Source organism: Pterocles gutturalis, unplaced genomic scaffold (assembly GCF_000699245.1).
Source record: "Pterocles gutturalis isolate BGI_N339 unplaced genomic scaffold, ASM69924v1 scaffold730, whole genome shotgun sequence".
Classification (NCBI taxonomy): Eukaryota; Metazoa; Chordata; class Aves; order Pterocliformes; family Pteroclidae; genus Pterocles; species Pterocles gutturalis.
This window is the reverse complement of record NW_010137956.1, coordinates 214047-241394: the sequence shown is the minus strand read 5'-3', so window position 1 is coordinate 241394 and position 27348 is coordinate 214047. Positions and strand designations below refer to the sequence as shown.

Genomic DNA, 27348 nt, shown 5'->3' with positions numbered 1-27348 from the left:
TTCTATAATTCAAATGATCCTCTGACATAAATCAGATAGGAACTAAAGGGCAGAGATTTGTTTAGGATTAAAGCCTGAAGCCTAGCAGCAAAAAAAGCCCAGCCAACACTGATTTCTAATTTCAGATTTTGCTCATTCAGCACTGTCTGCATCTTGACTATCAACTTTTATTTACACTCAGACAAAATAACTATCTACACTGAAAAATAAAATAAAGAGGAAGAAATTTGCTAAATGCAGATTTTTGTCAATTCTGGACATTGTCGTAAGACAAGTTCACCTGTTCATGGTTCACTGATCTCCAACAATAGCACCTACTAGCTTCTAAAGGACAGAAAGAAAATCAAAGAGAACTTAATAACACAAAAATGTGCCGCTTAATTTTTAACTCACCCTATCCTCATCAAGTAAAATATTGGTAAAATATTTTGGATGTCTCACTGAAATTTGCTTGACAGTGTGAAACAAAGTAGATGCTTTGTTCTTCTGATGCTGACATGGCATTTCAGCCTGAAAAAAAGAAAGGCTCTGAATTGTTTCATTAGGTGATTCATGAGCTGGTATTTGCATAAGCAAAATTTCATGTGAAAGCAGAATTTTTACAAAGAGAAGGTCTGCTTTGAGAAGGAAGACCTTTGTTGATCTTCTAGCTGTGCAAACTAAACTAAGACACAGGAAATTTTGAAGAAGCTTACAGAAGGACTGCTGCTCCTGGGTGCATGTTGCTCCCTGTGTTAAGTAGAGGCTGGTTTGTAGAAGGTCCCAGTTTCTCACAGCATAGTGAATTGCACCAGTGTCTTTATAGCAAAGGAGAGATCTTCAGCAACGCTAATGGTCCATTTATATTCTGGTCCACGAGCAATAAAATGCTGTGCCAGAGCAGCACGATGACTCTATTTTATACACCTGTCTTAATTTTAAATGCACTTTTACCCCATCCACTAATGCTTTTATAGTTCAGGAAATTTACTATAACCGGTCATGAATATGGGGATATAGTACACAGAGAACAATGAAAGTGGGGTCAGAAGGATACCACACTTTAGACACCAAAGCCTTTGTATCAGTAAGTCCATTCTTCAATACTTAAACGTACCTGTTTTTTCTAACTGGATCATTTGGTGCAGTAAAATACATTACTCTCACTGGTAAATCTTTTCTTGCCTAGCTCCTCAGATCATCATGGCTACAGCAAAATACTACTAAATACTATTCATCCATCCCATACAGGTAAAACCCCAAAATAAAATATGCAAAGCTCTGTCTCTGGAAAAGTCCAGAGGTAGGAGCTCTGGGGCAGGAAACTGAACTCAGATATCTCTAAGAAGTGTGTCAGCAGGTAAAGGAGAGAGGATCCAGAAAAAAAGATCTGTGCGAATTGCCTGGCAAAAATCTCTAAATTTGTTCCATGGAGCTGCAGCCTCTATGTGAAGACGAGCTCTCTCTTCTCCATGCTGCTCCATTACATTCTCCATATTTCCACCCTGTCACATTACAGCAGCCGCTGGAGGACTCATGCAGCTAATCCCTGAGTCTGTCAACAGCAGCCACCAAGGAACTCTAACTGGTATTAAAAATCCCCAAACAAGAGAAGAGGCAGTGCTGCAGTGAGCACAGATCTCTCTCTTTCTTCTCTTCTGATACTTCACATTGCAAACTGGGAATCTGGGTAAATTAGTCCTTTCACTTGTTCAGTAGGAAGGAAAAAAGTATATCTTTATGCTTCTCTTATACGTATCTGTATCTTCCTCGTGAATGATTAATTATACTCAGATTCAAACGATACAGAATCTTTCGTTAGAAGAATGAGGATCATGATACGTTTCCTTGTAGACTGCCTAAATTCCACTTGCCTATGTGCATTAAGTCAAAGTCTTTAATTTCATGACTGCATACTATTTTTTCCACTGGATCCCTGCCTCAGTCACTGCACAGGATAAACAGTGCTCACTGAACAAGAAGTTGTTCAGTCTTTCATTTAATCCTTGCCTTTTAATGTACAGGCTTGTGCCTTATCTACTCTTAGGACTATACAAACTCAGTTTTGCATCCAGAATGACTGATTTCTTCAAAGGCTCTTTTTTTTTTTTTTTTCTGTGGAGCTCATCAATGCAGTATCTGATGAATGCCTCTGAGGTGAGGTGTATAATCCCCTGATAATACCTGTAGCGCTGAAGACTTTACTAAGTATAGGTGTTCAGAGTGAAGCACTGATCTTTCAGAGTACTGAGCATTATACAGTCTTTTATATTCAAAGTACAGCTAACTCTGACTTTGTTGCAGAGAAAATGGAGCAGCTGGTTCTCAGTCTGGGTATCCAGAAACCCAGAATATGCCCATCTAAAAATTTTACGAATGCATTGGCACAGCCAGTTCTGAAGGTGGTACCAGCTCCCTTCAGAATACTTCCCTTCTCTTTCACAGCCCTCAGTCCCATTTTCCATATGCCTTCCAACGTCTGCTACAAATTAGGGAAGGAATTTATTGACAATGACCACATCGCTGTAGAGTCCTGATTCATCTCCAAATCAGATCCTTTATCTGCCTTGAAAAAGATGATAATTTTAGGGGCAGGGGGGAAATCCTGCAAAGACAACACAATATACAACCCATGGGGCCAGAGTAAGTTTGCCAGGACAACCCTAATTCTGGCATTTCCTGCCCCTGTAGTGATTGATTTCACAATCTGAATGCTGTTATTATATTATGAATTACATAATTTAATCTGGATTTGTGTTTACACTTCAGTGAGACATCAGCAAGCCTGGAACCTCCCTTGTATTAAAAAGCCTCAGTTGCTGAACTAGCTGACCAGCTGGGAGCAGCAGCCAGCTGCCACCTTTTGTACAGGCAAGCGATGGAGAAGGGGGATGTAACTCACAATTTACCATGAGGTTTTGCCCGTATTAGCTGCCTGTACAGAAACAGTGAAACTCAGGAGCACTGTTGCGCTGCAGAGGAGCTGTGCTTTCATGTGTTCACATCCTTTTTGCCATGCTCTTCTCTCACCAGACAATCCTGTTCTCTCAGTGTCTATCCTGGTCCTGTCTATCATCTGACCTTTTTACTCATTCTCATTCCCACACCATGATCCTCACCTCCAGCTCCTCACTGAAATAGCCCAGCACAGCTCCATTTCATCCTGCTGTGGTCTAACCCGCTGCACCTGACTTTGCCAGTCCCCAGTGCTATTGCTAGACCCTCTCCCAGTACTAACCTCCTCTTTCCTCACCTCTTCTTCCCATTAACGTCCTCCACTGCCACTGCCTGATCTCCAAGACCATTCTCCCCACTCAAGTCCCCCCGACTGCTCACTGATACCCAGCAGAAAAGCCCCATAACCCCACCATAATTGGGCACAGGTGGCTGCAGCACACTGCACAGGCAAGGCACGGGCCAGAGCAAAGGGGCATAGCATGGGCAGTGCCTTCCCGGATCTTCCTCTGTCAGATCCTTTAGCTTTTTGAGAATCCATGTGAGCAATGTGTTTGAAGTGAGCTACACAGAAAAGAAGCTAATGGTAATTGCTTTTGTTTAGGGCTGCAAAATAGAATTCATGAATAGAAAATGAAGCAATAAGTATAAATATTGCGCTCAAGAAATTTGCAGGAGTTTTCATTACCCAGCATCTCATTTCTGTATAGGAGAGGCAAGTACAAGACTGTTCCACAAAAGGAGGGAATGCTGAAAAGGAAGATCCAGCTGAAGTCTTAGAATAATGATTTTTTCTGTGGAAGTATTTAACCAATCCTATTATATGCTTTGTTTTGTTTTGTTTTTCCCCCCTCCTTAATAAATATTTCCTTTGTCTTCCCCTTCCTATCACCCCACTGCTATGAGGATTTTGGCTATTGAGTGACAACAGCAACACCATCAGGAATAGAAATTATGACATTCCACAAGGGATACAATACAACATTATAGCTAAGCTTTAGGACGTGCAAGGGTGTGTGTTTGTGCTCTCTATTAATCATATACCTTAGTGTCTTCCTAGGCACTTGGCCAAAAAAGAGGAAGTTGTCAACTCCCTCAAGGTGTTATCGTTACAGGATCAGATGTCTCTGCCCTCAGGTGTCTTGTAATCTAATTATTTATAGAGGTATGTCAAAAGAAAAATCTCAGTAACTGTGACAGTTATTTTTGATCATGAAGTCTTAACTCTGCTCCCTTGTGCTGATATACTGCTCTTTTTCATAGTAATAAATGCTTGCATAACAAGGGAACCACGCAAATACTCCATTTGGTTTTGGCTCTTACTGCATGGAAATTATCTCTACAGAGGACAATTCATAGCTTAAAAGGCACAAAACCAAGAATGGATGTTACAGGTGTGTAACAGCTGAGTTCATGATGAACCAGTATAGGCTGCTTAGCTATGTCTTTCCTTTCTGTTAATAATTTTGATAGACGGAGAGAGGAAATAGGAGCAACGTCTGTAGGCACAGGCAAAATGAGGCCAGGTGGAGTGATAAAGCCCTCAGTGGTTCAACCTTGTAAGCCTGGCTTTGTTAGCAGAACGAAGCGAGGCTGTTGAAGAAAGATGGGTAACGTGTTAGACCTTTAACCTGGGGAATTCTTCACCTGGTGAAATGAGGCGTTGGGGAAATAATGAACTTCTTCCAAGTGGTAGCTGAGTAGCCTTAAAGGGAAAATTTAGCAAAGTGGAAATCTCCACTGCCTCTGCAGTTAGTTATCTTGTATGAGGTACACTAGCACAACCCAGAAAGCTGTGCTCACTGCACCGGGAAGGGGGAGACAGCTGAAAGGACTCCACTGAGGGGACACTGTGCTCAGGTTCATGTACTGGGAAAATCACAATCGCAGCTGGAAGGGATATGACACTTGCAGCCATCAAGAGCAGGAGAAAAGTGTTGTTGCAGGCGAGTATGGGATAACAGGGACTCAAATTCTAGTAATACAAAATGCATCTAAAATATAAGGGGGTTCCCCCTACAATTCCTGTCTTTTAAGAGCCTAACTGTGCCAATTTCATATTGCAGAACAATCCTTGTGCCTATGATGACACACGAGCATATGGCAGATGCACAAAATAACATCTTTTGTTTCTTTTCACCAAAGACAGAAATCTAATGACAGAAGGACAGAGTCCCAATAACTACAGCTACTCTAACTCCTTGAAACAGACTGTCCCGCTCACCATACAAGTGGCTCATTCAAGAGCTGTAGCTTTTGTCTAAATGAGAGCTCAGAGATCCAGATATAGAGTCACAAGAGCAAGTGTTGGGGTGGGATGGAGGAGGTAGCTGGGAGAGCAGCTCTGCTGGAGACTGAATATAGTTTCAGAGAGAGACTGCACTGAAAATGGATAAAATGATCCCTCTCCCCTCTGCACTCCAACTCCCACCGCAGAGCCAAACATCATTCACAAGCAACCATTAAAAACACACAAACAAAGCTCAAAGATAAGCAAAAAGGAAAAGGATCCTAGTGGTCTGTCTCATTACAGTGCCAACTCCTAATAAATTCTAGCTGAAAAATAGAGGCTCAATTAATCCAGGGAACTAATTAGGCTCAGCAACTATGTTTTGGAGTTAAAGCCAGATTCGCTCAAACCAGCAATGCCACTGGTTAAGAAAAGCTGTGCAGTAAATACACTGTGATTTACAAGAGACAAAAAAACCCCCCACAGTTAATTACAATAATGATCCAGATTTTAAATAATTTAAGGACTCTGCACATGGCCAGGATCTGTGCTAACTTCTACCAAGGTACACTCACAAAGGGAAGGAAAAAGCCTTCCCTCCTCCTGTGCCCCTCCTTATTTGGCTCCCTTACTTGGAAGCATTACGGCAACCACAAGTTTGGCTCAGCTTATCTCTACTGAAGCCATTTGGTTGCTTTATATGAGAAGGCAACAGTCGTATCTGCTGCTGAACAAAAACTGGAGCAGCTTCAGAGCCTGCCTGCCTCTCCTCTGGGCTGCCTGCACCCTGGCAGTGCAGCAGCAGCGCTGGGAAGGGAAGGGGCGGAGGGTGGCTGCCAGCTCCTGTGCCTATGGGGCAGCAACAGGGGAAAACACATAGCAAGAGAGAAGCATGAGGAGACATCCCCTCACAGCATGCTGAGGACACGTTCTGGAAACCACCTTCATACCCTCTCCTCTGGTGGCTAATACTGGCATGAGCATAGCAAAGAGACACCCAGCGAGGGCATTTCCACACCCCTCCATCAGCACGAAGAGCAGGGTTTGCACCCATTGCTGAGCAGTGCCTCTGCCTGCAGCGCTGCTGCCCCTGGTGCCCACCACCTTCACAGGGTCAAGCAGGAGTCTGCAGGATCGAGCCCTTTGGGACAGGCTGTTGTTTTTGAGCACGGGTGATTAAAGCGAGGCTCTCCACTCTGTATTTAAGAAGCTAAGCAAGGGGGTTGTTTTTCAGAAGGCCTCATCTTCCTGCAGCTCAGCTGCTCCCAGTGTCATCAGCTGGGGTCACACATGCTGAAGAGCCACCATCGGTGACAACCCCTGGAGAGGAGAGGGCAGCGGCCACCTCCGCTCCCCTTTCAGCACAAACAAGCACCAGCCTACCAAACTGTCATGACTCCTGTGCTACCCACACCCCAGGCAGCCAGGTGACCATTTTGGCTGCCTCCCTGGTGGATACAGCCTGGCGATTTGGAGGGGGGACAGAAAGGCTGCTCGCTGCTGTGCTGAGCCCTCCAGTGCCCGGCTGGAGGCAGCCCACTGCCACGCACATCATGGCACCCGTGAGCCCTGTCAGCGAGCAGCAGCGCTTTGCCCTTTGCTTGCAAGGAGTGTTACGATTCATATGTACCTAGAGTGGAATACCAGGGTTATTTCCGCAATCGAGAATTAACTACAAATGTTTGTAATTGATCTATGAATATTCATGATCTTTTGGGAGGATTTCATAATTACTTCATTCTGGTTAGGCTCATTTGATCTGCAGTAGCGACAGCAGTAGTTTACACTCCTTCATCAAGATGCCAACAATTTGGCAGTGTGACCTTCCCAGTTTCCTGTGCTGGAGAGCAGCTCTAGTTATCCTAATTGCAATCCCAAATGGAGTGGTACCTGAAAATAAATTGACTGCTGTTCAGTTTTAGAAACCACTCCACTTGCCATTGCTAGTAGCGTAAATAGATGACATCTCCAGGAAACTGGGAAGGTCATTCAGCAAAATACTTTGCATTTAGATAAACAAGATTTTATATGCCAACCTTCTAGAGCCTTCAGCCCTCAGCATTTTAGCAGAGGGCAGTGAAAGTGCCTTTTCCTGTGGGGAAAGGAAAAAAAGAAAAAAGGCGGCAGAGTTTGACTTTCATTAATATTATGAAAATTACTCAATTCATCTATGCCACTCACTAGACGTATTCCCAAAGAACGTTAAGCTTAAGAGTTCATACTGCCTGTGCACCTGTGTGCAAGCTGGCCTCATCACCTCCAGCAATAAACTTCTGCCAATTTGAGGAAACATTGAGGAAATAATAGAAAAGCCTCAAAGATAGTAAGTCTCTGTAAATGGTGTGAGAATTGATGGCTGGGTGGATGGAGAGAAATCATATTTGCAATCCCACGGAAACAAGACTGAAACTCCTTAAACTCCGCTCTTGAACACATCACAGAATGCACACAGATGAGAGAACTTCCCAACTACAGTGGAACTTTCAGACAGTATTTGTACTATAGATTTGGATGTCAAAATTAAGAGAGAATTGTTAGAAACATTATTTTCTTGGTGCTGATGTTCTCAGACTGTTCATTTAGATCAATAGACCAAAAAATATGCACTCATATGAAAATGGATCCTGACTATAAGCTGTCAAAACACAAAGTAAAGCAGTGAAAATATTAAACTACCAGTGTTGAGACAAAACAGTCAGAAACCTCAAGTTGTGCTTCCATCTTTGGTAATCAATTTATTACCTTATAAAGGTCCTCTTCACATACAGCTCCGAATGCTGCTTCACTGAGAAGCGTGAAACTGCTGAAAGCTGCTAAAAAGAAGCAATCTCTATCCATTGTCAAGGAAGATGGACTTTGCAACAGCCAAGTGATGTGCTAACCTAGGATGGGAATCAAGCATGTGAAGTTCCAAAATGGGAAATTTTTTTGTGTCGTCTCCCATTTATCAGTTGGGGACATGCTGACCTCAGTTGCTCAGTTCCAAACCATCTAGGAATTAAAAAAACATAGCTTTTCTGTAGGAATACTGTACAGATCCTAGACCATGTGCATGGCGATCTCCTTCCAAAAGTCTGGGTAAGTAACAAGGTAGTTACATATGGGCTCAGCTGTCTAACTTGACACATTCTTTCTCTTTTGAGAAGAGTAAGAAAGCTGAGTTTCTCCTTCACACCTATCTTCTTTGAAAAACAAAATGGATTAGAAAGCTGGTTTCACTTCACAGGCTCCATTTGCTTTACTATTCAATATATAGTTTCAGGGTCAAAATAAGTTTCTTAGACACCTGCAGTGATGTTTGCAGAATCTGATGAGCAATGCATTCTGTGGCCTGTAAGTCTTCCGCCTCTATATTTGTACTGCCAACAATCAATAGGGTAGGGTGAGCTTGTTAGGAACTGGAGCGAGACCAAAACCTCCTTTCAAATAAAAACGAATGGCCATCAGGCAGCAACTACTTTCATCCACAGATGGGCTGAGCTACTCGCACAATGGGCTGGTTTAGAGATGTGATGAGACAGACTGAGTGACAACAGTGATGATGTTAGCCGACATTGCAACTAAAGATGAAAAAAATCTCTGCCCTTGACTGGTTTTGGTGATGTCCAAAAACAAGCCCCAAAACCAAGATTTTATACACTTAAATTCTTGGCATTGTGGTCCAAACCCAAGTGTCACTGAAACCTACAGAAAAGTTCCTGTAAGCTTCAGCAGGTTCTCTATTGGTCTTTTACAGATTTAGTGACTGGGTACATGAGATAAAGAATAAAATAATCCCTTCGAAGTCAAATACATGGCACTAAAGTTAAACAGTGGAACCACAGGCAGTTTTATGATGACATTTTTGGCATCATAGGGCCAAATCGACCAGCTGCTGCAGGGCAGTGGGAATTTTGTCATCTATAAACACAGGCACAAGCAAACTAAATGTTTGTTGTTTACTCCTCTCACACTCCATCATACTTTATTCACAGAGGACTCCAAATAAAACCTGAGGGACTATAGTATCCATGCAAGTACTATGCAATGTAATAAAAGTAACCAGATCAATATATAATTATTTTTAGTGCATATATACTTGCTATTTAAACCATTTGGAGATAGGCTGTATCAAATACATTTATCTTCATCTATGCAGCAATGTAAAATATTAATGATGCACGTGCATTTTTTCATGTTAGCTGAAGTTTCGCTCCCCCTTTAAATGGATTCTTCTATTTATTTTGCCCACTACAATACCATTAATTAGACAAGCTCCTCCACAGGCTCTTATATCTCTGACATTTCAGAGATCTCTTAATAGCCTGTGACAGCAAAAGAAAAGAACCTAGCTTGCAGTTTTACCTGAGGTAACCAGACCATGCGTTAGAGTTCGATAGGTATCTATTATGCCCAGAAAATCAACTGTAACTTTGAGTATTTCCATGTTAACAGCTGCCTCTCCACAAGGCTGGTAGTCAGAACCGAGTTGTGAGTGCCAGAAAGCAATATACAACTACTAATGTTTGTACATATTTAGTTTTAAAAGATAAAAATATATCTATTAAAGAGTTAGCTGTTCAAAATCCCAGAAGCACTAAAATAAAGTTTCAAAGAAAAGCTGAGCCAGTCTTTCATAAAAAGCTCCATTCAACCTTCAACCGTTTTCAAAAAGCCTCAAACTGGACTCATTTACGATGTCCCTGGAAGGTCCCCCTTCTGATTACAAAGCCGCTGCTGAAGCTCAGGAATTCCTGCAGCTGAAAATAGTTGAGGCTGCAAGAATATTTCGGCAAAGTACTCATTCTAGTCTTTTACTCTCTCCTTGGTATCTGCTGTTGAATATACACAGAGACAGGATACTAGGAGGACATTTGGCCTGAATCAGTATGGCCATTCTTATGTCCTTAGTGCTGGTTGCAGTGGTTTACAGCAAGGCTCTGCAGCCTCCTTCCTGCATGCCCTCTGCATGCCTGCTGTGATCTCCTAAGGATGGGGAAAAGTGTTCCTCAGCACCCAATCAACCCAGCCCTGGTTGATGTGTCTGGAGGCACAGAAGAGGCCAAGAGGAAAGACAGTCATTCTGTTAGGGAGAGCACATGGACAATAACCACGGAAAGAGAAGGAGGAAAGAGAAATGCATTGTTTGGTCCTGTGAGCCTGATCCCTGGGGGATGTCGTCAAAGCAAAGGCGATGCTTAGGGTGAGAAGAAACTGCAAGTTCTCAGATCCTGCCCCTACACAGTACAGAGAATCATGTAATCCTCCTTAAGCATTTAGAAGACCCATCCTTAAAAATATCAGGGCTTCCTAGCACACTTTCAGAGTGGCATGCAGAAGCCGTCTACTCCCCTATTTGCCCATGGCCCTTCTGTTTTCATTGCTCTCACTCCCCAGAGACGAGAAAGCTCCTACCACATGTACAGACATCATTTACACTCCTCCTCATGCTCTCTCTATTCCCTAACTCTATTTGGGTATGCAAGCAATATTCTTTTAATCTTCTCTCACGTGAAAAGCTACCCTGCTCCCCTTGGCAGCCTTACTTGTTTGAGTCTGAATTCATCCTTCATCTGTATGGGTGACCAGAGCTGCATCCAGGAGAGGAATCACTAGTCCCTTACATTAAAGCATTACAATTTTTCTGCTGTCACAAAGCCCCCTCAGACTTTGTTACCTTCTCACTGTTACATCATCTGTGGACTGGTGATCATTAACTAATACGCCTAAATCAGTGCACATACTCTACCCCCTTTCTAGCTGATGAACTCCCAGATTTCAGTAGAAATTGTCAGCAGTCCATCAGGGCAAGCCCCTCCATTAGTGCCATTTCTATTACTCTGGCTCTTGAGGTCCCACAGCTGGTCCCATCTGATGTTCTGATCTTCCTTTGTACAGATGACAGCTCTCAGCTTTGTGCAACCAGCCACCATGATTAGCATGCTCCTGCTTTGTGTGTCAAGGCTGCTGATAATAACACCAAATGAAATCTCTCCCAAAACTGGTCCTTGAAAAACTTCCCTAGTGGCCTTCCCTCTACTCTGATACTCCCACTTCAATGCTAGCTACTGTTATGTCATCAGTCTTTGCTATCTGATGCATCTTACATCCCCTTGTCTTCTTCAACTTAACTAATAATTTCTCAGGAACACCAACTCAGTTGCTTACTCAGGTCTAGACAGATTACCTTTACCACTGTTCTTCCATGTAGAAATTCAGACATTAGATATCATGCCTGCATAAAACAGAGGATGAGGGTTGTATTCAGAGGATTGTATCCAGATGTATCCCAATTTTGGGAGGAGTGTTGAATTTAAATGCACAGACAGCTGTTCCAGATTTCCCTGTCTTGGGAAGAGTCAAGATATCTCAAGGCTCACCCTCCGAGAAGGCAATAACTGTTGTCTGAACTTACCCTAAAGCAAGTTTTAACTCAGGCCTTCAGGATTTGCTCCTCTAACATCTGAACACTAATACTGAATTTTTGTTGTAGTGGGACTTATTTAACATTTCACTGTTAACTTTTGCAGCTATTGCAGTAACAATTTCAGGCAATCTAGCAGTGAACTCACTTAAGCACCTCTCCTCTCTCCATCCCTCCTCCTCCTCCATAAACACTGATGAGCAGATCATTCAGTGAAGGGTTTGTCTGCTGACTGTATTGCAGGAAAATACATTCATGCATATCAAATGGTTAGGATCTGAATAAATGAACAAGTTGTTCTATGAATAGAGGAATTAATGAAAACTGGTTTCCGGTGGGTTTGTGTCCTGTGTTCTTCCATTTCACACACTTCTGCTGTCCCCTCTTCTGAATAGTCCCTATGACCTCACCTTCCACATCCCACCTAAGCCATCTCCTCCAGCTGCAGCTCCTTCCTCTCTCCCTGTTGGCTCATGGGCACTGGTTGGCCGGCATTAGGCTCAGCAGGTTGGTGAGCCAGCATGCAATGGAGCAGGTAACTCCTGGCTTCACACCTCCACAGCCCAGCCTGCTTCTGCACCATTCCTCTCCCAGTTCCAGTCTTGCATGGACCTCAGACATCTGAAGACCTGTCCCTGTGTTAAATCTGATTGGAAATGGTCAATTAAATGGCCAATTAAAAAATGTATTTGGATGACTAGCAGTGAGATGGTGTGATCACATATGCTTCAGCCTCTCAGGAGGAGGCTAAATATCCCTTGGAGCACACATGTCAGAGCCAGTCCTGTTTATGGAGATTGTCAGGCTTCACAGTCTTGAAGCACAACATTGCGCATAGCAGTCATTCCCACCACCAGCTACTGAGGACAGACAGGACGTTTCCCATATTAGCATTATGAAAGTGATTAGAGCCACCTAATTATAGCTGTGCAATGACAAAAATCTCAGCTCACAGATGTCAAGTTAGCCAGGCTTTTAAGTCTTTCATGTCCTGTGGCTTAGACTATGCCTACTTCATAATTTTTCAGATCACTGTTATGATTTTATGTCCAGTTAATTCTGTGGGAGCACAGCACTTCTCAAATGAACACAGAGTAATCAAGAACAAATGGGCTGCTATGTGAGTTCGAGTCATTACTGCATTGTTAATATTTTCCAGTAGTTTGGGTTTAGTTATTTTTTTTCTGTGATGTATAACATATTAAATACATAGCAAACGGTTTAAAGGTCCTGTTCTGTTTTCAAAGCCACTACTGTACCAGTTTCAGAAAAAAAATTGTAATGACCCAAAAGGGACCAAAGAAGTTTTGACAACCCATGAATCTTCCCTCAGTGCAGCACATTTGCATATAGTGAAGCTAAGAGGTGTATTTGACCCAGGCATTTATAATTAACTGTTAATTTGTCATATATAAAAAAAAGCTTTATTTTCATTTCAGTGTTTTTGTTGCAGTGTAATTCCAAGAAACACCAATTAGCTATCAAATGCTGACAACTTGCACTTATCACTGATTAGGGCTAGATATGAACGATAAACCTAGCACATTACCATAGTGCTCGTTATCAGTCTAGCTTTCCTAGCTGATCTTTTCTACTGATTTTTATTTAGGGAACTTCTGGATAGCTCATCTGAAAATTATACGCTAATGATCCGAGCAGAATTGAGAGCTTTAAACAGTAACATGGGAGAAAAAATAATTGTTTGATCTCTTTACATTATGATAGATGCCATTTAATCAGTTAACACAGCAGAACGTACCATTCTGTTTCAGGATTCGCAAATATGAAAGAAAACAAAAAAGGTGAGGGCTTCAAACATCTCTAGACCTTCTCCACCATGCAAAAGAGCATCATGAATAGTATCAGGGAATGTGTAAGAGCACAGTCACTGAGACAGCAGTCAGGACAGTGTTTCCTATGGATCTCCCACAAGTCTGCCATAGGGGATTGCCAAGGATGTGACTGCTGCTAGTAGAGGTGACATGTCAGAGACAGGGTTGCAGCACTGTGCACTGTGTCCTGTGGAAATGCAGGCAGCTGGGTCGCCCAAGAGGCATCCTGGGGTGCCTGCTGCCAGTTTAGCCTCCAGAAAGTTTAACATGGGGAGCTGGACCCCTGGAGTGCCCCAGGATCAGAAATGTGGTTTCCAGTTATGTCTTCCTCCTTCTCCCCCACCTGCTTGAGATTGTGAAAGTATTTGAGAAAAAGCACCCAGAATTCAAATTCTAAATAACCATGGACTAAAGATACCGCAGCAGTGACAGTGAGTGCTTCACAGTTATTTGCCAGAACTATATAATAATTAAAAATTATTTCTGAAATATATTTGAGATAAAGAAGGAAAAGAACCGGATGTTTCATAATATTACCAATTGTTCATGAATGCAAAGTATTAAAGATACTAAGATGTAGGTAGGAACAGGTAGGAAAATGTACCTGATCCACATTCTGAAAAGCCAGTGTAAATTAAGGTCATAATGGGATATAAAAGTTCTATATTTAATAATTAATATAAACAGATTGAGAATAATGTCAGAAATATTTGAGAAGCAGGACAAGATCACATTTAGGGGCTCTCTCATTCCCTGCAATCTAACTGTGCTGGAGTTTCGTTTCTGAAGACTACAAGACTCACCCAATACCAATGTTGTGCCCTGTGTTTACTGGTTACTGCTATGAAAGAGTCAAAAATAGAGATAGTCAAAATGCACATCAATGCCTCAAAAAATAAATTACGTCTCTAAATCAAACACTCAAACACATCCATTGCTGGCCTATACTTGTGCAATTCAAAGCTTGGATAGTGGCAGAGCACAGTATGCTGAGTTCTCAACACTCATCTAGCCCTGACCTTAACACAATAAGTGCATAGCCTTTGATCTGCGAGAAGCTGGACCTTTTTCCTAAATATGGTGGTAAAGAATTTTTCTTCCTACTACAGGCAAAAGCAGCAAGAATCCCTCAGGACTCCCCTTCTTCGAATCTGCACAGCAAGAGCAGTGAAGACTTGCAGCTCTCTCCCCATCTTTCTAGATCTCCCAAAAGAATGTTCTCTACTTAAATATGCAAAGGTTTGCAGATTTAACTGCCAGAAATGTTTCAATATGAACATAATCAGACCATGATCTTGGGAGACGTTCATTTATTACGAGAAAGGAGCCGGAAGGAAAAAGCACCGTACATATTCCTATTGCATATTATGAGATTAATCAAGGAGAACTTACTCTCGCATTCAGGTATTGCACAATGCAGTGAAAGGTCATATGGGCAGCATATAATTTATAACGTCAGCATAGAATACTTAAATCTGTTCCTTTGTATTTAATAACCAATGGTAAATTTTATTAGTTGGCTTCTGGCACAATAGAATTGCACTTCCAAATTTTGCAGTCCTAAAAAGGAACTTATATGAAGCTCCAGTTACTGGCACAATTAATGGAGATTAATAATTAATACACAGAGAAGAATACAGAATTCATTAAATTTAACATGGATTACAGATTAGACATTAGTAGGAAACATATGGATTTTTATATTTCTAGGAGATAAGGTGAAGCAACACACTGGTAATATCAGGAAGCATAAAGTTATTGGTTTTATATCTATATGAATACGAACATAAAATTATTAAGAAAGTTATTTGTGTTCTGAATTTAAGTTTAGTTTCAATAGAGAGCTAACATGGCTGTTTAATGCATAAAATAGATGTGTAATTGCTAGTCAAAATGACTCTCATACACCCACACTGGTACTTCTAATGTTGAATATTACCTTACTATAATTTCATACACAGCCTGCAACATTCTTTATTCATAGGCCACAACTAAATGTTCCCTGTTGAAATGATGAGGTGTTCTGTTGTTACTCTCTTCAGTTATCTCTCTCTGGTCTTCAGCGAGAGGGACACCTTTAGCAACACTAGAGTTTGCTCTCTGATCAGGCGTCTGAACAGTTATTAGTGTGAAGCTGAGATTCCATAAAAGCATTAGGTACTGCTCCACAGAGAAGCACCATTGATGGGTGGAACCTGGCCAGTGGAATTAAAAATGTATTTTTAAGGGTTATATTAACTTTAGCATGGGTGTGATATAATAGCATTATCAGAGAGAATTGAAAAATCTTACATATTAAACAATGCAAATTCTTCTGTAACCAAATAAGCCAATTTGTAAAAAAACCTTATCGTGGTATCTGTTTCCAAAAGACAGTTTATTGTCAAATATACATACTGGCTTGCTTGTAATTCTTTGCTTTCATTGTCTTATCTCTCTGTGAAAAAAGATTTTTGGTAGAAAAGTTTAAGAAAAACTATGAATGTTCTTGGGAAGATGAAAAAATCCATTTCAATTTTCAGACTACAGCTAACAGATGTGTTTATGATACCAGTAGAGACCAGAGAAGTTCTGCTACAGCACCACAGAAGCATCGTGTCCCTGCCTGGACAAGCCTGACTCTGCTGGGAAGAGAGAGGTGACAGCCCCCGGGAGAATGTACTTTAGAGAGACCCAAAGCATCCCATCCAGAGCCTTCCCCCAAACAGCACCCTTGTCGCCAGGGGGCTCATTGTGCTGAGATGAGTTGAGGGGAGCTGACACGGTGCCTGCAAGTGGACACAAAGGACTCTGCAAGCTGTGTAACCTACTTGACGTTCATGTCTGACACACACTTAAATGACTCTAGGTGAAGGAGTTTGCAGAGAACTGCAATCAAGAGTAGCTCAAAACCAACAAAAGCCACTGATGATAATGCCATTGCACAGCACATAGCCATACAAAATGGCAGTAGTCACCTAACAAGAGAAAATATAATCCATTACCAGCTTAATGGGCTTATTTTATATTCTGTCTGATGCAAAGAGAGATGAGCAGGATTCAGGAGATGCACGTCAGCATGGTCTGACTGAGTCAACAGAGCTCCTCGAATACTCTCCATCTCTGAAGAAGTGCAGTTATTTGTCTGGTGCCATACCTTTGGAAACTGTTGGGGTTTTTTTGTTATGCATTACACGCCAACTGGGTAGCAGATCTGGATACTGCATCTAATTCCCGTCCTCTTGCACAGGAGTGTAACTTCAAAGAACATCACATGGAGCCTGTGAAAACCGTTGTTTGCAAGAGAGAGGAAATGCAGTCTAGGAGCACAAAGGATTCCGCTAGTCTGTTTATAGCTGGAGGCAGGCATGAAAATTGTGTTCAGTCCTTAGAAGACTGTTCCAAGGAGATTCAGGTTGCACTTCCACAGAGGTGATGAGGTGTTTTTAACAGCTCACCTGGTAAGCGGCTCCCCTCACTGTCCTCTGGCTGTCTCCGAGTGGAGCGGCGCAGGTGCCTAGTGCAGTCTGAGCTGCCCGAAGGGACTGGCACCCTGAAATGGGAGCTATGAGAGAGCCCTGCCCTCCGGAGCTCCCACTGAAGGCAGGCAGGACACCCGGGGCAGCTGCAGGCTGTGCAAGCTGCCTACAGGGAGGGCAGCAGGAGAAAGACTTCACCCAGCAAGAGCACCCACCCACCCTTGCAGACTGTAGTATGTTGTGCATCCTTTTCTGAGCCCAAAAATCCCTTCATGCCTATGAGTGAAGCATTATTTCTTCCCGAGAGAAAACTAAAGAATAGGAAAAGAAACAATTCAGTAACTGCCCCCACCTCTCAAAAATAACCCTTTGGAAAATAATTTTAAATATGGCAGGTAGAACAGTTTTACTGATGGAATGATGAGACAAAAAACAGCTAAAAGTTAAACCTTCTGTCTGAAATTAATTTTACTGAGTCTTGTCACATATTGCTAGAAAGCATGTCACCTGATGGCATTTATAAACAAACAAAATTTTAAAAATTAAAATAATCTAACAAATTCCTTCTGCAGCAGGAGAGAGAGATAATTTTAATATTTCGGAAGATAGTTCTAACCAACCTGCTTAACTCTGAAAGTCAATGCATATTTTTAAAAATTCACTGCACATCTGTTCATTGTGTACAGGCCTGGAGGCAACCACCAGCCAGAAAACTTTGATCATCCAGCAGAAGCTAGTTGGTATCTGAAGAGCACAAGAGGATTGTCTTTATTTCTTTCCTCTCAAACATGTTATGAAAATAAGAACTTCAGCAGAAGTTTGTATTGAAAAAAAAATCTTGCAGTTGCAATGCCATTCAAACGCTCTTGAAGCAACAGGACAAACCAACTGAAATGTTCCGTGTTAACAACCACACAATTCCCTTCAAAGCTTCTAGGGCCTGTCACTCCATTGAGGAGGTGGTGTTAAACAGAGTCCAAGAAAAGAAAAATTATGAAAAAAAAAATTGTCCAACTATTTGCCCTGAAAATGTAAACCAAGTTTTTGTTTATTTTTAAGTTAAGATCACAAATACTACTTATATATATTGAAGAGGAAAGTCAGATAGACCTGCTTGTGCCACTTCAGTAGTCACAAAACCCTATTTATGTGACAAGTTTCTGTATAACCTTCTTGAGCTCCAAATCCATGGTCACAGACCCATTTGCAACCAGTCAATAGCTGATGGTACATTTCCAGTTTTCAGATTCACCAATTCCATCAATCATGTCCCTTGCAATCTCAAACAAACTCATCACTAGGTGACACTTCACCACATACTGCCTCTTTCAACAAATAAGCTGTTAATCATCAAATACTGAACATGAACTACGGTATACAATATCCCTCAGCAAGGATTTGAGGATTATCTCATCTAATTAGATATAAGCATGTTTTCTAATCCGTTGGCTTAAGCCAAAACCCAGTAAAAAGATTTCCATTGACTTATGCTGACTTTTGGATCAAGCAGTCAGAGACTTGATTTTGCAATTCAAAGAGAAAGAAACCTTAAAAAATAATGTAACTAAATGATGAAGGAAGAAAAGTGGTTAACCGAGTTAAATCATCTGGCACAGAAATGGACTGAACATCCCATATCCTTGTGTCCTGGTTTCTAGGGTAGAGCCTGGAGAAAAACACCGCTGAGACTTTCTGGATTTCTTTGATGCCATGCAAATATAACAATCCAGCTGACTGCTAGTTTTCAGATTCCTAAAAGCAGAGGAGATTCTAGTAGACACACTAGAACATGTTTTATTGTTTATTTGTATAACTGCCTGCCATGTGCAAACACTTTCCAAACAAGGATGAAGATAAACTATCAAAATGGAAGTACAGCTATTGAAAATTGTTACAGATTTGGCCCCAGAACTCTGCACTGAAATTGTGCAAGCCTAGCCCCTAGCCAATCTGGAACTGTTTACTATATAACTCTTAATTAATAATTGTTAGTTACATGTTTATTTTGGTTTTAAATCACTCCACAATTAAGTGTTCACTTCAGCTCGTGGGAATTTATTCCATTGACTAACAGGAATCACTGTTAGCATGCCTGCAAGTTTATATTCCTCTGCCTCATTATTTAAGGATAAGAAGTCATTCTGCCACTTTGTCTCACCAGAAACAATTCTCTCCTCCTGTCTGTATTCACATCCTTGAAATGCTACAGAGTAGTTGTCATTTCCCCTCTCAGAGGTCTCCTTTTCCCTGCCAGCGATGGTGATTTATTTCTATAGTGTTTCTCAGGTGAGAAACATCTCAGACCATTCATAATTCTTCTTGCTTCTCTTTTAAATTTTCCCCAGACTGTAACCTCTTCTCAGTGATGAGATGCCCAGCTCCAAACAAGGGGCTACATACTGGCAGTATACAAAGAAAAGTTATTTTCTCTGGTCATCTGCAGTGGGATGTCTCTGCTCTCTTGCCCTGAGCCACACTGGTCTTGTGCAGGGAAAGAAGGATCAGTAGGGAAACGAAAGATAATTTCGCAGATGCGCAACTAATCAAGAAACTGGAGATAACCAAAAACGTGAAGCAAGGCTAATAAGTATTACTACATGCTTTGTAATAATTTGCTGCATTGCACAAGAGCTAGTTATTCCAGAATATGACCACTCAAAAATTGTTCAACTATACGTGAAATGAATTAACACCACATTTCCATGAGAGAAAATGTATTCATGTTCAATTGAGCCTGAACCAGTGGTGGAACAGGTGAGAATAAACTGCTGGATACCCTGACGAAAGGTTCAAAATGGCATTTTAATGAATTAAGTACAGATTCATTTGTATATGAAATCACCACGATGGCCTATTTGAGTCCCACTCAAGTTCTATTTCAGCAATAACTGCACGCTGCTGCATTGCCTGTTCATTACCAATCATGTCTGTGCTGGCCCAGGACCAAAGTAGTGTCCTTCCATGATGCTGCTATCTGCTGCCGATAGGAACGGCTATTAAAATGCAATTAGTAATTGCTATTAAATCTGACTATAAACCACAAGCACTTCCCTTCTCATTTCATTTAGCAGTCCATCATTATTTGATTGTTACAGTATCTGTAAAGCGATTATTGGTCGAGTGGTTCAAAGAGCATCGAAAGAGCTAAATCATGGGGCCTGATTCTTCCCACTTGAACACCTGTGCAGAATGGAGCCATGTTGTAAAACTGGTGTAACTGGGGATCAGGCTCAGTGAATGCAACACACTCACATCCACTACACATGCACGCAGACACCTCTGCTCCAATAATTATCACATTGCCGGTCTGGTAGGACTGAGTTGGAAACCCTAAGCTGGGGAATGGCAGCTCCACTGAAGCTTTCTTTGAGGATTTTGTCTGCTATCTCTCACTAGCTTGATAATAAAACACAGTACTGTAAGAAGGATGCAGATAAAGCTTAAATCTGCGCCACCAGCTATACAAACTGTCCTATGATAAAGTGCATTGCTGATGAACACTACAACAGTGATTGCTGGAGTATGTAAAATCTGTTATCCTCATGCTCTTGAGTTGCAGATTAAATTACTCTAACAAAATGTAAGAAGTTTTCCTACATTCACAGACTGTGCGTCCCTGATTCCATCTATTTTATGTAGTTCCCTGGAATGAAGAAGAAAATTTTCAGAAATTCAACCTATTAAAACTGTTAGCTACAGAAAAACCCCAAAGGTGAAAGCAATTGCCAGATGCTCCAAGTCCTCATTATATCTGTGCTGACAGTGTTCCAGTCCTCACCTCCTGCTGGCAACTTCATTGCTCTTCCATGTTGCCAAGCTCTCTGGCTAGTGTCAAAGAACATGCACCTACAGCCATGTCCTCAGGTGGTATAATATGGCATTGCTCCAGCGGCTTCAATGTCTGATAGCCAAGGCTCTGGTCCGTGCAACCTGGCACCCTACATCATGGAAAAAATATTTTGTTCCTGAGCAGCTCATGTCTTTGATCGCTAATTAGGAACTATTTCACATTCAACAAAATCTCTATTGACCACTCTCCTACAATTGCATCATTCTTAATCTTATTCCTCTTTTTGAATGGGCTCATTTCTTCTTCTCTTTCCAGTTTCTTCTCTGTGATTGTTGTCTCCTCTACACATTATCTCAGTGTCTCTCAGAGCTCTCCCAGGCATCTGGGGCCATTTCCCCATTCTGTGATTCTGTTTCAGCTGTCACTCATTTACATTCTTTATTTCTCCTTCATCTGCTCTCACATTTTCACAAGTAAAACAGCAAAGAAATTCTTAATCCATTTTTAATATATGAAATACTAAATTAACACAGAAAGATTGGAGATTCCAAAGGCAGGACTAGATTTTTTCTGAGGCTTTCAGTGGTCTTTGTACCATATTCTCACTAAGGAGAAGCAAAAGCAAGGAATAGAAGACTAGTGGATGCAGCACTGGAAAGCAAAAGTGGTTGAAATCTCCCAATTAAAAAAAAAAAATTATTTTAGGCTTAGGCACTGATGAAGTAACCAATAAACAGGTTGTTTATTGGGAATATAGTTCAATTTTGGTTTTAAATTCTTGGGCTTAGTAATCATCCATGGTTGTGTGAATCCCACAAAACCAAGACTTACTATGAGCTCATAAATAAGGGTTAAATCTCCAGTACTAACAGTAGTTATTGTACAAGAATTGTATTGCAAACTGGTTTTTAGCTTTCTTTATCTCTTCCTGAAAAGTTTTCACTGACATTTTTTTTGAGAAAAATAATCTAACTCACGCTACAAATGCAAAGACAAGACGTGTAAACAAAAGAGACCTGGGATCACAGTTCTCTTCACAGAAGAGGTTTTTTTAACACAGGTGAAACAACTGCAGATAGATACATCCATTGAACTAATAAGAGTCTGAACTACTGGATCCATCCAAACCTCATTTTCATTTTTACTTCAATAATTAACGAACAATTTAATTAAATTATCTGATATACAGCATACTCTTTAAGCTCATCTTTTATACCACAATAGTATAATCCAACACTTCTCCTTTTCTCCCCTTCACTTAAAAGCAATAATAGTCTACCCTTGACCAAAAAAAACCCCAGATTTTGCATCCCATTAGGACCACCTATGCGAGTCCTTAACTCTACAAAAAGTGAAAAAATAAGGTAAGAGAGTCCTAGCAACAGTTAAAATGTAAGTAGTGCTTTTTGCCAAGTCTGAATGCCCTTTACAAAGTGTTACTTGAATTTTTCTAGCTCAGTTTCATAAATGGGAATAAATAAATAAATACAGAAATAAATTATTTTCCAAAGGTCATGCAGAAAGAAAGAATGGATCTGGTTTAAGCACCAGATTAAATCTTAATACATGGTGGCTCTGCCACTAAGCCTCTTGTGCAACTTTGCACCACTCATTTAATATCATTTTATTTTCTAGATAGGATTAAAAAAAAAATAACCAGCATGTAAGATCTTGGAGGAACTGCAACCATATGACAGAGAAGCAGAAGTACCAAGAATAAAATTCATGTTTTTGACTCACGCCCATCTATTTTATGGACAAGACTACCTCCTTGGATGTAGTTCATGTAGCATGTAGTTCAAAATACAGGATGCCTCCAGAAACACAAATACATTGGTATAGCACATTAAGAGAGAAGCCTATTAAATAAAACAAGCAACAATTTCTGAAAGAGAAATTCATACAAGCTTTGCACTTTTCTAAACAGTTTTCTTACATTCTCATAGTCATTAAAATGTATAAAAATGATTATTTCCAAAACAGCATTACCATGAATTATCACCACCCCTGTTGCCTAGCAACTGGAGTAATTTTTGAGTAGTTAGCTATATAAACCAGTATCTGGTGTTTGTGCAAATAGGTATTCATTTGAGGGTTTAAAACACATTCATCTTGGAAATCAGAGACAGATAATGCAGCACTAATGCAAAGCTGACATGCTTTTAAAAAAATAAAATGTCACTAACAATTACTGCAGTTTAGCAAAACCCTCCTCCTGTAGCAGATCTGAGCCCTGTCAAACTGCTGGAGTTGATTTCCTTGCCTTGCTCTTCCTTGGGCTTGCAAGTGCCCCCTTCCCATTTTTATGAAGATATTTTACATTCCTGTGGAGCAAATAATTCTTGCCCAGTCTTTCATGGATTTGCTCATAACTCAAGATCAAAAGAAACTGGTGACATTAAATGACAACGTATTTAAGCCAAATTAAAATTCTATTTTTATATAACATACTGAGCTGGAAGAACTCACTGGTTCATACCATGACAGAATAATGTGCTTAGTAAGGTTCAAAATACATCTGGACATTAATAGTGACAAAGAGATAACCCATGGAGATATTAGAGAGAGGTTATAAGTACATATATGAAAGATACACACTCCCAGAAATCACAGCCTGGTCACTCATTAGCTGCATGTGGTTGCCCCTTATAGGGATTCTTGTCTATTCTTGAGACCCATGTGGAATTTAACTTGAATGCAGGACAAGATCCCAAACCATATCAACCTGTATTGCTTGATGTCTGAGAATTTCTACATTGCTTTCTTACAACTTTAGTAGAAAAGTTCCTGCTAAAGCTAGTGTCAATCCGTGTTACTACTCCCAGAATGTCAGGGGGCACAGGGGTGTTCCCAAAGGAGAAAGATTCCAACTTAATGGCTCCAAGGCTTAGCTTTATGGGTAAAAAAAAAAATAATAAATGCAAACACCAGCATGTGTTTTTCATAAAGACTGCAGGCAGAGAGGCACATTCATCCTTGGCATAAACACACAGCCCACTGAAGGCAATGCAGTAGCATCTGCTTATACCAGCTATGAATCTGAACAAGCTTTTCCCTGCAACTACTACCTGCAGAGATAAAGCTGGATACAGCACTGAAGGGAGTTTAAGAGCCTGCAGCCTCTCAGAGTTTAGAGAACTGAATTTCTGCAGTAAGAAAAAACCTGATGTCTATGAAATTGTGAGTTTCTGGGCTCCCAGGAAGCCATGCAGTGCCTACTGACAGGCTGTCATAAAATACTTAATGGCTGTTTAATAGCTCAGATAAAGAAAAGATGCTCCATTTTGTCTGCTGCTCTACGGAAATTTGCTGAGACCACACACACAATGCGCAGTGCTGTCACATAAGAAAACATTTGTGTTGTTTTGCTTCAGTCCCACTCAAAAAAGGCAGTTAACAAAATTTTAATTTTATCCTTAACAATGAAAGAGAACAACCCTAAAGAAAGGGAAATAATCTCAGATAGATAGGCTAGCTGTTGCCCTAAACAAGAGGCACTACTGAACACGTATCACACCAGTCTGTGGGATGCTCAGCCTATTGTACAATGCAGCACACACACACCCCTCTCCTTCCTCTCTTCTCCGTGAAGGAGCAGCACTCACCTCTACTGCCCCATCACTGAGCAAATACTGTTTGCGTTCACCCGGCCACCAAGACTCTTATTTCCATTGCTCGTGAGTAGATCACATTTGGGAAAAAAAGCTTTCTACACTCTTCTCAGCAAGAAGTGGACAAAAGTTGTTCCAAAATATAGCAATATGCTTTTCAAATTACATTTTAAAAGTCCTCCTTAGAAACAGTCATTTTTTCTATTCCTACAGTTGACCTTCCCGTCATTTCATAAAATCCAATGGGCAGGAACACAGGTCTTTGATAAGCACAGTGTCAGCTACACTTTGTGAAGTGCAGAGTTCAAGCTATTTTCACACTATGACTTATAACCAAATTCAATTTATCTCTGTTTTCCAAAATGAAGACAAAACCAAAGTAAATCTTGTCAATATCTTGCAATCTTGAATGAATGTGAAAAACTAATAATAATTTGTAGCCTTTAAAATGATAAAAAAGGTAAAATGTATGGACTCAAATATGCTCTGTGAATGACTTTGTTAATTTTTCATGTCATCCTGTTGTTCCTAACTCCAGATCTCATATACATGTCCTTCATCAATGGTGACATTCGTTAGCAGTTCAATTACAGGATGGTACTGTAAGCCATTCCTGGGATGCTAGTTGCTACTCCCCAGGCTTTAGGCTGGAGAAAAACAATTGTGTCCACAAAATCAGAAACTTCTCAGTAGGAAGGCTGTATGACTGCCTGGGTTGGGCAATAAATTCAAACTTGCTTTCAGACCTGCACACATGTCAAACAGGGTGAGACAATGATGAAGAGAAATGAGTACAAAACATACCCACTAGATGAGCAATTCCTCTAATTTCCTAGAAACCACCTGCAGTAGCAAAGGCCACTTGTCTAGTGTGACGAATAGGACCTTACTTCTTTTTTGCAAGTGAAAGGCTGACACTGAGATTCAAATCAGGCAAAAATAAAATGCAAAGTAACCTTGCATCATAGAAAGAACTCATGACTAACTCATTATGGCAGATATTTTAAAGAAACTAAACTCCACACAATAGACAGCAAAAAAAAATTCTCTGCAGTGCTGCATTACGGCAGCAACATTTGTCTCTGTGGAACAAATAGGAAACTGGCTCTTAGGTGCTTTGAAACATTAAAAAAGTCTTTGAACAGTCCCAAAAAATAACATAATGTGCTGAACTTCAGGCCTTAGGATCTTTAAGACACCTGGGTTCTATTTCAGCAGGCTTCTTCCTTTGAAAACTGAATGTCAAACACAGTGGAGCTACCGGATGTAAGGTTAGACCAGGTGTCACTGGACCCCAGGCAGGTTTTGCTGGACCTGGAGAGGGCAGCGCTGACCCCAGCAGACCATCCCCCTGCATACCCCAGGTCTGCCTCAGGCCCAGACAAGCACCTTCTCATTAGGTGCAACATAAATACCACTTACTTGTACGGGATGTGTTTGCTTCCATTGACAAGGGCCAAGATGACGTTCCCCAGTGCTGACAACGAGAGACAGAGGCCAGAGCTTCCCTCCCGGTTTTTGCTGAGCACTTTCACACAGCTACCCAGGTCAATAAGGTGCAAGCGGCTGCGACCTCCAGACACTGCCATAAACAGAGCAAGCAAACAGTTAGCACGTGCCTCCAAAAGCAGCTTCCTAGGAAAGCAAGGCTCATCACAACTTGTGAAGAGGAAACAACCCAGAACCCTTTCCTAATTCACCTTAGCAGCAACAAACCGCAGAGGTCCTGTTAACTCACTGTCAGCCTTCATCGCTGGGCATCACTGTCCGCTCAGGACTTGCTTAAAAATTGATGAGGTTTTTAGTACTCACCTGCTGCTGGTTTAACTCTGTGGGAGTCACCACTGTGCATTTTTTTATTTTTTTTTAATACATCTCTGCTAGCCTGTAGCTGAGTTGGCTCTGTTTCTGTCTCTGTCATTACTGTTCCTCCTCTGTCCTGAAAACTGCAAGCTGGGAATTGCTGCTTGGTGAGCAGTGATCCTTGGGTAGCTTCTCTTATTTTTCCCATCTTGAGTACTGGATCTTCAGAAGAACCTGTGGCATCTGTGGGATGTTCAACTTTGCTTCTTTTGGGCTAAGAAAAGGTTTGCCATGCCACGGGTAATGGATTGCCGACAAGCTGCTCTGCTCTTAAATAGTTACCATAAAACTGGCAGTGGATCTCTATGGGCTTATGTGAAGAAGGCACTTGCACAACTTCTACATATTTACAAGAAGGCGATACATGATCTTATCAATTTGCAGATTTGCTAATATGAAGAAAGTCTACTGTGAAAAATATATATGAATATAGAAAACATACAGCTACTAAAGGTATATATAACTACTAGCTGTAACTTAAAACTTGTTAACCTACCCTGCAAAAATAAGGAGAGAGAGAGATTTCATTTTGCAAGCACTGCAAAACGCAGGGCCCACTGCTTAGTCCTACTACCTGGTGTCTCGCGTGATGCAAAATTTTCTATAAAAACATAAAGCCTTCCTGTGGAATGTGTTATATAGAATTCTATAATTTAGTTCTAGGTGATAGCTAACTAAAATGAACAACAATAAAAATACAAGTAGATTTTTATGATAAAAGAAGAAACATTACTAGAAAGAGGAGAAAATAAGAAAATAAAAGAAAAGCAGAGAGAAAAAAGAAAGGAGAGGAAGAAAGGAGAAAAAGAAAGAAGAGAGAAGACTTTTTCTATGAAAGTGATTTATGCAATGGGATTTGAGAATAATATTCAAAAAATGCAGCCAGCATCTCCGTCAACAATTGTTAAAATACAGTAACTTCTGCTCCTTATAGGTCCTGTTACTTCTTCAGCTACTTAACATATTAGGCAACACAGGACTTCCAGGTATTAAATTATACTGAGATATCCGTTAAGTCATGTTGAGTACCACAAAACAGAACTGAAGAATAAATGTCTGTTTCAACCTAATGTTGGTGGCTAGATATTCAAAATGCTGTTAACAGTCCGCAGATTATACGACAATCCATTAAACATGTCCATGGAAGTTTCACCTCTATGCTCTCAGTGGTGGGAAGTTCTGGGATACTTCTTATGGGGAGGTATCCATACACGCACTGCAGGCTTC

General features: G+C 40.9%; 1 protein-coding gene across 1 annotated transcript in view; it reads right to left on the bottom strand.

The window, feature by feature from the left end:
• The window catches only part of KIF26B (kinesin family member 26B), a gene marked incomplete at its 5' end in the record, with an annotated part of 194608 nt that overhangs the window by 23972 nt on the left and 143288 nt on the right, over nucleotides 1-27348 (bottom strand). Inside the window, one exon of the mRNA XM_010082769.1 lies at nucleotides 25681-25840. Within this exon, the coding sequence (XP_010081071.1) occupies nucleotides 25681-25840 (160 nt within the window). The remainder of the gene's footprint in view (nucleotides 1-25680; nucleotides 25841-27348) is intronic.